The sequence below is a fragment of the Mirounga leonina genome, unplaced genomic scaffold (assembly GCF_011800145.1).
Source record: "Mirounga leonina isolate KUSES-001 unplaced genomic scaffold, KU_Mleo_1.0 Mir_53, whole genome shotgun sequence".
Classification (NCBI taxonomy): domain Eukaryota; kingdom Metazoa; phylum Chordata; class Mammalia; order Carnivora; family Phocidae; genus Mirounga; species Mirounga leonina.
In genome coordinates, this window is record NW_023270807.1 from 45,400,715 (window position 1) to 45,412,563 (window position 11,849).

Below are 11,849 nucleotides of genomic sequence, written 5' to 3' on the forward strand. Positions count from 1 at the left end.
AAGGGAAGGGAAGGAAAGGAAGGAAGGAAGGAAGGAAGGAAGGAAGGAAGGAGGGAGGGAGGGAAGGAGAGGCGGGAGAGGGAGAGAAGAGAGCAAGCAGGCGAGTTTTGCTTAGAAAGGTTCTAGGTGTTTTCTAGCCCAAGACAAAGGCATGAATGAAGTGACTGCTCAGGAATTTTTGTGTTCATGTCTATAATTGCTAATGATAGTTACCCTTTATTTAACATGCAGCACATGCAAGGCCCTTTGTGTGCTTCTCACTGAATTTTTGTATCCCTTCCTGAGGGATTCTATCATCCTCCATATCTTCAGATGAAGTCCCTGAGTTTTAAGAGAGAGATTGAGCAACCTGCCAAAGGTCACATAGAGAAGAGCTGACAGGGCCCCATATGAACCCTGGTCTATACCATACCAAAGTTTATGACCTTCCATTACACTATCCTGCTCATTTCACCAGAGCTTATAAAGTGCCTTCTGTGGATGTGATCCTGAGTTCTGCTGCAAGGAAATAAGGGTGTTTCCTCAACATGTGTAGTAACTAAAGCATGGCTGCCCCATAGACCAAGGCTAGATAGACGGGTACAAAGAACACTAAGTACTGGGAAAGTCCTGGAAAGATCAAGCAACAAGCGTGTGGGCTATGTGGTGAGCTGGGTTTGTTGGAGGCAGTTAGTCTTGGCTTGGGCCTTAGAGAGAAGGAAGGAGGTCCTATTTGTGAAAGACTGGAAAGAGTAAGAACAGAATGAACAAACATGTAGAGGGGAAGGTGGATAGTGTAATGAGGCAGAACCAAGGGAAGGTTAAGAATATGAATGACCCTGAGATATAGATGCACCACTAAGGGGTGGCCTCTGGAGATGACCCCCCACCAAATCTATACAGTGCCTGTCACCTCAGTCTGGGGTATCACTAATCCTCCTGCAAGACTGGGTGCAGTAGGTTCCCTGTTTCTTAGGTGGAAAGTCAGAATATATTTTCCTTCAAACACAGTGGTTATAACCGATTAAAATAGTGCTACCGGGGCACCTGGGTGGCTCACTCGGTTAAGCGTCTGCCTTCAGCTCAGGTCATTATCCCAGAGTCCTGGGATCGAGTCCCACATCGGGCTCCCTGCTCGGTGGGGAACCTGCTTCTCCCTCTCCGTCTGCCTGCTGCTCTGCCTGCTTGTGCTTGCGCTCTCACTCTCTGTCAAATAAATGAAAAAAATCTTAAAAAAAATAAAATAGTGCTAACAGTGCTATAGTTCAAGTGAAAAAATGGATTAATAGTTTACTGTGGGCTCATCAGGCAAATGCTTAATATCACTCTAAATACTTGATGTACAAATGAATTTTGGGAACAAATCCTTTTATAATTTAGGAATTGAAGAAATGGAGAAATGAAGTATTCATTCTTACTGTCTTAAGAACCAAGACTTTTACTGATGGACATAGAAAGGAGATTGAGAAGTGTGCTCTTAGCAACATTTATGGGGAAAATGAAAACTTCACTTAATAGGTAGAAGGGAAGGAACAGCCAGATATTATTCTTTAAACCTGTGAGCAATGTATCTTGAATCATTTCAATAGCCTCTCAAACACAGTGAGAGAGAGAGAGCGAGCTAGGAGAGTCCCTCAAGAGCAAAGCACAAATCAGTTGCTGGTATGGTTTTCCATGCTTTATTTTTTTCCTCAAGAGCTTAATGAGGTTGAATTATTATATATTAGATTCTATTTTTATTTGCTAATCTATTTTTCTTCTCTGAGAACCCATTTTATAAAATATCAGACTGAATCCTATGGATATATATGGACACACACTAAAACTATTCAAAAAATTTCAATTTGTGGCCAGCACTGCACGTAAATATGGTGTGTAATTTTGAAATCCCAAGATTAGAGCCTCATAAAGTGAGAGATGGCAGATAGACCTCACCACTTGCAGAAGGAAGCATAAATGTTCACGTCATGTCAGAAGGGGCATTGGAGGCCGTTGAACCTGCTGTTCCTTCTGCTGGATGCCTGCCAAGCATTGGTGAGCCTCCTGAGTGCTTCTGTTCCAGGAATTTTACAGCTGGTTGAAGTGGTTGGTTAAAATACTGAATGCCTCTACTTGTCATGTGCTTCCTAATGTGGATCCAGAATGTGCTGGGTCTCATCCTCACATCCACACTTGGCTTCCAGCTCTGCCTCCCCTCCCTGATGCATAGTGATCCTCCAGATATTTGAGAAGAGAGGAAGATTCTCCAAGCATTCATTTGGAGGAGAAAAGAAAAAAAACCAAAAAGTACTAAACGAGTTCCTTTAGTCCTTCCTCATATGATATGATTTCTAGGCCCTCTTTTGAGAAAAAAAATTGTGGGTAATTTGTATAAATCAAAAAATATTTTAGAGATACCACAAGAAGTGACTATTTTTTATGATGAATATTTTGCTTATGCTAAGAATCCTTTTTAAGCATGAATTGTTTCAGGCTTTGATAATGCTCTAATTTAGCTGTTTTTTTTTTTAAGATTTTTATTTATTTATTTGAGAGAGAGAATGAGATAGAGAGCATGAGAGGGGGGAGGGTCAGAGAGAGAGGCAGACTCCCTGCTGAGCAGGGAGCCCGACGTGGGACTCGATCCTGGGACTCCAGGATCATGACCTGAGCCGAAGGCAGTCGCCTAACCAACTGAGCCACCCAGGCACCCTTAGCTGTTTTTAAATTAGTATTATTTGGCATAAAAAATGTATTGGAGAGAACTACATCTATACTACCCATTCATTCACCCATTTATTGGTTACCTGTTGTATACACACCAGGCACCATGCCAGACAGGGGAGATAGAAAGCTGAATGGGTACTCCAGACCATTTCTCCATGCTCTGCACCCACTTTTCTCCTGGCTTCAATTCCATGATTTCTAGGAAATAATCAGAATAAAAATCAGAGATACTCTGACCTTACACCAAAAGGAGTGAATCCCACAGGATCAAAAATTCAGGCTCTAATGCCAGCTGGGAGGAGTTGGAAGGGACATCCCCAAAAATACCAGATCCCTTTAGTGAGAACAGATCTTGAGAGCAAGGTGTTTTAAGGGCCAGGGCGGCGGGGGGGACTGTTATAGAGGGTGGAAGCTGGAGTCATCTAAGATGCACCTTATTTGAGCAGTTTTACCTAGGACCAGCTCTGGTGGAGCCTTCTAGTTGGCCCCACAGATGAACACATCCTCTGTGTGGGCCGGGAGAAAGCCAGGCGAAGCCAGCAGGAAGCTCGCACCTGCATGGGACAGAGCTGTGGTTCCCGAGAAGGAGCACCACTTCCCCTGTGGAGACTTGAGGCAGGCTCAAGGAAGCTTCCTTTCAGTCCCTTCTAATCAAAGCACCAGTGTCCCTGGTCGCCACCTTTACAGACTCTCCAATATCCCAAAGATTCTATAAAACATCAGACTAAATCCTCAGGGTGTGTGTAGAGGCTCACCCCCGGCTCTAGCCACAGTGTGATTTCTACTGATAGTACCTCCATTCTCCTGTGACGCAGGCCGAGAATCGGGGAGTTAGTCTTGATTCCTCTTCTTTCTGCCTCCCCTTTATCCTAGCCAACACAAATTCTGGCACTTACGGCTTTGTAATATTGCTTGGACTTATCCTTTTCTCTCCCTCTACCTACCCCTTTCTTTTTCATCATTAATTCAGACCCTAATCATTGCACACCCAGAATGTTGCAAAATAGTACCAGTTCATATCTCTACTTAACCCCATTATTTTTCAATTTAACCACTATTACCAGAATAACAATTCTAAAACATAATTACTTTCATTGTGTTGTTCTCCCGATAAAAAATATATAATGATCTCTCACACTATTGCAGCAGGTAATTGTTAAGGGCGGGAGCTTTCCCACTTGCTCAATTGTGTCACTGAACAATAACTAAATCTCCCTAAGCCTCAGTTTCCTCCCCTGTTACATGGGAATAGTAAGAGGTAATAAATAAAAATTGTACCATGTTCAGTTATTGTGAAAATTAAATGAGATGTAATGCATGTCAAATGCTTAGCACAGTCCCTGGGACACAGTAAGTACTCAGTAAATGTTAACCCTTGTTATTAGTCATAGATGTAGCCTGACTGGTGGGAAAAGGACGGGGAGAAATATTGCACAGCGCCACAGAGGCTAAGGACAACTGATGTTTACCTCATGATTAGGGAAGTTCACATTTGAAAGTCAAGTTGAAAGAATCGGAGACAATGAGAGAATTGCATCTTGGAGGTTAGAAGTTAGGAGATAGGACAGGTGCTAAGTCTTGGGAAGATTGTAATAGACCCGGAGGCAGAGGGGGAGGATTTTCAGGAACAATCATAAGTATTTGAATCACATTTATAAATTATTTTATTCTCAAATCTTGGGGAGGTTTTATTCTCAAGACCTCTTGGGAGGTCTTGAAACTAGGTTAAGCAGAGCTGTCCATCAAAATTACATTACAGTGGCTAAAAGCTTTTGACCTGGACTCAGACTGCCTGGGTTGCTCATTTTGCCACTTGTACTGATAAAGTGAAATAGGGCAAGTCACTTAACCTTTGTGAGCCTCAGTCTCTTCATCGGTAAAATAGGCAGAATCATAAACCCACCTCATGGACTCATTTTGAGGAAACATTAAGCTAATGTATGCATGGGATGCTCATCCACTTACTTGCCTGGGACATGGTAAGAATTCAAAACAGTTGGCTGCTATAAATTACATATACTTTCGTACATTACAACCAGAGGTCTGTGAACTCATTCAGTAGTGGTTCTCCAAGTGTGGTCCAAGGAATGCTCAGTGTCCCTGAGACCCTTTCAGGGGGGCCCTGAGGTCAAAGCTATTTTCTTAATAATACAAATGTATTATTTGCCTTTTCACTCTCATTATCTCCTGAGTACAGAGTGCTATTTTCCAGAGTTTTATGATGTGTGATGGCACAACAGATTGAAACAATATGAAAAAAATCCATCTTTTTTTCTGTTAAGCCAGACAAGTAAAGAGTTTTGCAAAAAATGTGGAAGTATGCCACTTTTCTCACCAAAATTTTTTTAATTGGGAAATGTATTTTTCATAAAAGGTAAGTTAATTACATTTAATATTCCATAGATTTAATCGTACCTTACATAAATGTATAAATATTTTTTTAATGTCTCACTTTTAATTCTAATACTGTCAGTGTCACTAGATATCACCCATACAAACAAAAGTTCTTTGGGTTCCTTGGTCATTTTAAGAGTGAAAAGGGGTTTTGAGACCAAAAGGTTTGAGGTGGCTATCAGAGTATTGTTCAGATGAAACTGTGAGTACAATTTCCTCCCCTCTGGCTAAAGGGAAGTAGCTGGATTGATACACAGAAATACTTTCTCTAGGGGTTTAGAAGTCTGACCCTATTTCTCCATTTTTAATCACATTGCATTCATATTTTTCTGGCCACAGAGGACTCAGGTCCCTAAAATTACCATCAGACACTAGGCTAGTAGGCCTCACCCTAGTCCCCAGCAGGGAAGTCAGTGGGCAGTCTCCCTGCTTGAAAAATGTTCTTGGATTGTTAACAGCTACTGCAATCCAAAAGCTCATCTCTACCCACCTCTCTCAGACTGATGGCTCATCTAAACAATGCAACAGTTTCTCATACATCTGGGGCAAAAGACAACATCTTTTTGTTTGTAGTGGCTAACCCATCTAACTTATAACTCCCTCCCTTTTGTAGAAAAGCCATGGAGGAAGTTTTGAATACTGGTATAACAGTTATGAAGGATCAGAGCAAGAGTGTGAACCAAATGATAAAAGAAAAAGAACATGAAATGAATGTGTACTATTGCATGGCTCAGAGGCAGAAGCAAGAAGAGGTCCAGGAAGTGCTTCAAGAGGCAGAGAAGACACATCAGGCCACGCTTGGAAATGTGATGGGTAAACTGGTTAACACTGAGGGGGAGCTGCTGTCCATAGCGAAACAACTACGCGTTATGACAAATTGGAAAGATTTCCTGGAGGAGGAATTACAGGAAACAAGGGAAGCATTTCAAAAATATATCAATTATACGTTTCCTAAGCTTTCTCCAGGACATGCAGATTTTATTCTGCCAGAAAGAAAGAAAACACCTTCCAGTCTTGTTATTCAGGAGAAAGAAACAACTCTCGATTAGAAATCTTTGACTGAAATTTCACTACAAATGTCAATGTTCCAAAGACAAAATAAATCAACTCAAAAACCATTTATTGATCCCCAGTTATATACAGGGTGCTATGGGGCTGCAGGCATTTTGATGGAAAACCAAAATATTCAAAAAGCACATTCCAGGCTACATTGAGTTCTAAGTCTATTTGAGGAGAGAAAACAGTGAGAGGGAACAAAACTAATTAGGAGGGGGAAAGGTTTCTTGGAAGAAGTTCAAACAAACTTCTATAACTGGCTTTATTCATGTCTACATCAGACATGTAATTATTTTAGTGTTTGTTGCAGTTGAAAACAAGTAAAGGGACATGTTTTTAGATTGTTCCCATTGTGGAGAGGTGTGCTAATTTCCAGTAAAGATTAATATTTGGTGAAGTGCAATAGCATTGTAGGAAAAAAAGCAATTTCCTTCTAATTCAATAGGATAAAATTTTAAATTCTGGGAATTCTATATAAACTAATTCAGAGAGGACTCATTTATATTGGCCAGTTGTGAAAGAAAAAATATGCCTTTAGAGGGCAGTCTCCTGCTTCAAGGATTGGGAGTCTTCTTGTGTTTATACTCCAGCCCAGGAGTGCTCTGAACCCACCTTCTTTGGGTTAAAACGCAGAAGACTGTTAAGTACCACAATGCTCAGCACCAACACATGTCAACATCTACTAAATTAAAATGAAAGAAAACCGAAGCCATAAAAACTTCAAAAATCTATCCACTCTAATGTAACATCCTTAAATTATTCATCACCACCTTGTGTTGGTGGCTTTAAAATAAAAACTTGGAAAGCACTTTTCAGTAAATTAGAAAGTACTGTTCTTGAGCAAGCCTTAAGCTGATTTGTTTACAATGACTGTTCTTCGATTTCCTAATGGTAAAAGTAGCAATTTGTTTACAATTGCAAATGGACTACAGTCTCCTCAGTATTTAGCTTCCTGATACTGCAGGACTGCAACAATCCCTGTTGATTGATTGCCTACTGCTGGATGTAATAACATTTATATAGTGCTTTATGCTGCTTTTTAATGTCCATTCTTCTCACAACAATCCATGAGACAGGACAGGGATGGTTGTTAGTCTATTTTTAATAGATAACAAAAACTACTATGTATGTAGTCAGGTATTTACATGTGTGAAACATTTTGAGAACATTGATATTTGATCTTCACAATGACTTTTGAAAGTAATTATCATTGTCCCCTATTTGTAGGAAGGGAAAGCTAGGCTAGGGAGGTTTAGGAATTTTCCCCAGAGCACACAACTAATGACAGAGCCAGAGTTCAAAATAATTACAAGGCACAGGCACATGGATGCAGAGCTTAAGAGACCTAAAGTTTTTCACCATCGAGTACACTAGGGGGCGCTAGCGTGTGCCAGGCACGCTGAACATGGTACACAAGAGGACTCTTTCATTTTCACAGCGGTCTGTGAAAGGTGCAAACCAGTAACACAGTCACAGATAGGTTAAGTCACTTTCTCAAAGTCACACAGCTTGTAATCATCACAGCCAGAGAGTGTGGGTCTTCAGTCCACACTTTTAGTCATTATTTTGTTCAGCCTGAACATCAAGGCCTTGGTACCTGGTTGGTACTCTGCGAGTGTGTGTCTTTGTGGGTTCTGTGATGAGGACAAGAAGGACGTGGTCTGTCCTCTCTGTCATGCATCATTTTTGTCTCATAGAAGTCAAAGGAAATTGTACCTAAGATTGGTGGTATCTGAGTTATTGGAGTCATCCACCAGTTTCAAATCTGAGCACGTACCATAGGGGAACAGAAGGCAACTGTCCTCTGAAGGGATTCACTCTATGGCCACAGTTAAGCATGACTCCTTTGGCATCAGTGACATAGTAACATGAAAAGAAAGCAGACAATGTATTTGGGGTTTGAAAAAAGGAATTTAGCTTCTCAGTCTTCAACTTGATTGGAAGAAATTAAATTATCTGTGTTTTTAGTATTTTCCTTGTCCATAATCCTGTCCCTGCTCCCACCTCAATCCCAACCAACAGCTTCCTTAGAGTTTTTAAAGCAATTTGGATCCACCAGAGGACTCACCTGCTCACTCCCCCAAAGTGCTCATCATCCTCCTGTCATGGGGGTAATCACAGGGGAGCCTATCAGGACAGACTGCCTGATCCCAGGCCCCCATTTGCCACTTACTTGAGAGTCTGGAGTCGGCACCAACCATGGCAGGAGGGTCTTCTTTCACTTCTCTTGTTCTCGCTCAGGGTCTCAGATTTACCTCTCCCAGGGTCGCACTGAAGGAACATCATCTTTGCTCTTACCTAAATCCTTCTCCCTGATTTGGTCATCTCAACCCACAGTTCTTCCTAGTTTGAATGTTTCCCAGATAATATACCCCTGAGAATTAGAGTTCAAAATGGATGCATAATTTGCCCTAAAAATCAGGAAAGGCTGATGGTAGACTAAAAATGAGATATCACTCATATTTCCAGTGCCACATTCAATGGGCCCTCTCAGTAGTCTCTTGTTTCTATGGCACTGATAAGGATGATCCTGATGCATTAAAAAATGACACAATGGAAATATATAGCAATGACCATTTACTGAGCATGGGTTATGCATCAGTGCACTAGGCTCCTTACTAAACCTTGTCATATTGAAATCTCATAGCAACTCTGTAAGGTACCTACGAGGACCCCCATTTTGAAAATGAGGAACCTGAGACTCAGAGAAGCAAAGTCACTTGCTGAAGATCACAGAAGTGTTTGGCTGCAAGCCCATGTGTTTTCTACAATTACAGCACGTTAGCCTAATTGTGCTCAATCCCAGGACCTGAGTAGCCACCAATGATGCGTTGCTTTCAAAATACATTAGAATTGTATCAGGGCAATTCTGAATTATTGTGCAGAACCCTGACAGTTCCAGTGGCCATGACTGAGAGCCAAGAATGAAGGGGAGCAGAACTGGACAACTTTCCCCAAACGTGCTCGATGAGCTATCCCCGAAACCAAGCCCCAAGGGTGAATTTATGGAGGGGCATACTCCCTCCCACCAATCCAAATTCAAAAAGGAAAGATTCCCCCTAGGGTTCAGGGCGGAGATCAATTGCCTGTAGCTCAAAGGGGAGACTCTCCAAGTCAAGTGAAAATTGAAAGTGAGGTATGTTTTTGAAATCTCAGTGGGAGCCTTACTCCAAGGTTTTCTAGGGAAACTTGATTGAGACTAAATTGGGCTATTTTCAAAATGAAAGATTCCTTGAGTGAACCAATTTTTTTTTTTAAGCATAATTTAACTTGATAACGCTTAACTCTCCTGGTATCATTTACTTTGAGTATAATACCTAAAGAGACCATTATAGACCTTAGATACTAAGCCCCATGTAAGTTATTAAAATTGTAAACATTTTGGAGAACTCTTTTAAGGAGAAATTAAAGAGTGCATTTTCCTTAGTTGCCTTAGATGCTATCTGTACAATAGTAGTGCGTGCTGTTCCCATGGTTTCTGATATTTAGGAAGATATATTAATTCCTGGAGGCCATCTGGGAACTTAATCTGGGGATCCTAAGAAATGACTTCAGTTTAATTTTCTAGAAGTCATTCCACTAAGAAAAAAAGTCTTGTTTTTGGAGAAAATAGATCTGTAGGCTGGAAAACAGATGCATAGTACCTCTAGGAAAGGTGGAAAAGGCCCCAGCCAGCTTGGTCACAAAGCACAGGAATTGGGCTAGTTAGTAATCAGTGGACCTTCATGTTACAAAGAAGTCGCTCTAACTTGGATTCCACGTGACCTATTTAAAGCTTATTTAAATACATTTAGTTTGGGGGCCTGATTTACACGGACACCAGGTAGACACTGTTTGGCAAAACTTAGGTTCACTTACAGATCAGAGGAGTTCGACCGAATTCTTCTTGCTTGGCTGAGATCACCCAGAAGAGGAAAGAAGAAAGCATCATCGTCTGTTGTCCAGTTATCGGTTATCAGTTATCGAAAGCCAGGCAGTGAGTGAGTGCCTCATCTACGTTATTCCACTTCTGCCTCGCAGCAACCAGGTGGAGAATTTCAGGCACTTTGAGGTTAGGCACTCTGCATAAGGTCACACTATTTGAGAAGCTGGGAAGCGTTCAACCCATTGCTATCTGATTCCAAATTGCAGGATTGAAAATAAGTGGGTTTTACTCTAGTTAGTTCCCAATATAAACACTTTAATATTGAGTTGAATGAAGTTAAAATTATCCGTTTGTACATAGCAACTGCATGTTAGCTCTTAAAACTTTCGAGGATCCAAGTCTTTCAGTCTGCCTTTTTTTTTTTTTTTTTTTAATTCTTGACCATATGTGTTATTTCCTATTTCTCACAGCTCTATTTACTTCTTAACCTGTTTTGGGTGTCTATTTCCCGCCGCTGGACTAAAGACCGTAGAGGACTCTCTGCTGAGAACCCATAACAAACTCCAGAGCCGGACAGTATCCTTGACATATCACTTTATTATTTTTTTTAGATTTTATCTATTTATTTAAGAGAGAGAGAGAGAGCACAAGTAGGGAGGAGAGGGAGAAGCAGTTTTCCTGCGAGCAGGGAGCCCGATGCGGGCTCGATCCCAGGACCCTGAGATCTTGACCTGAGCTGAAGGCAGACACCTAGCCACCCAGGCGAACTGACATACCACTTTATACTGTCCCCTCACTCCCAACTGAGGGTTCCCAAGCAGGGCTATTTGTATCACTGAAGCATTGGAAGGGATATCATTTAATAATCTCATATTTCGGGGCACCTGTTCTTGCTTAGCGCTAAGTCCTGCCCACATTACTGAAGGAATGGCGTGATGCAAATTTTGTTCCCAGCAAAATGACTTCTACAGTCCAAAGTTTTCACATGATTTGTTCTTCTCAAAGCTGTCAGGTGGCCAAAAGTAGATGGTTGTTTCCTCTGTTGGTTCAGGCCAACAGATTCCTATCTGATTAAATATGATCCCTGGAATCTTTGAAATCCAAGGAGAATCCCAGCCTCTGGGGAAGGCCTCAGGAAGATACAAAAGAAAATCCTGCAACTATGGTCACTCAGTTGCAGGCAGCCCCAGAGGCTCATAGTCTGGCTTCATGCTCTCTTGTCTCACAGATACACTCAGGGCACTTTGGCCAGGGAGCATCCCAAACATAATAGGTGAATTGTGGGGCACCTGGGTGGCTCAGTCAGTTAAGCATCTGCCTTCAGCTCCGGTCATGATCTTGGGGTCCTGGGATGGAGCCCCGCATAGTGTCCAGCTCCCTGCTCAGTGGGGAATCTGCTTCTCCTTCTCCTCTGCCCCTCCTATTCCCCCTCCCCCTGCTCGTGCTCTCTCTCTTTCTCTCTCTCTCAAATAAATGAAATCTTTTAAAAAGAAAACGTAATTGGTGAGTTGTGAGAATAAACCCGACTGTATTATTGCTGAGGAATTTAGGCAAGCCAGTCTCCAAGGGGTATGTCCAAGTCACACCGTGTGTCTCATCTCTAGGCCTTTATCTGCCTCCATAAGGACACCAATACCCTGAGAAGAATTCTCAGCAAACAAATAGGATTTGGTAATTCAGTTTACTTGAAGTGTGTATCTGATCTTGACTTTATGACTCACCTTAACTTCGCAACATAGAAAATATGCACAATATATTGTTAAGGAAATGCCAGAATTATCACTCATTTTGTTTTGCATTTTATCCCTTAATTTCTGAACAATTAATAAAAAACAATTTAGTATTCTTT

The 11,849-nt window shown here is 41.5% G+C and overlaps 1 protein-coding gene across 1 annotated transcript in view; it reads left to right on the forward strand.

Moving 5' to 3' along the window:
* The window catches only part of CUNH6orf163 (chromosome unknown C6orf163 homolog), a 23,266-nt gene extending 13,303 nt beyond the window's left edge, over positions 1-9,963 (forward strand). Inside the window, exon 5 of the mRNA XM_034991326.1 lies at positions 5,693-9,963. Coding sequence (XP_034847217.1) covers positions 5,693-6,128 — 436 coding nt within the window. The 3' untranslated portion in view covers positions 6,129-9,963. The remainder of the gene's footprint in view (positions 1-5,692) is intronic.
* Positions 9,964-11,849: the final 1,886 nt, after the last annotated feature.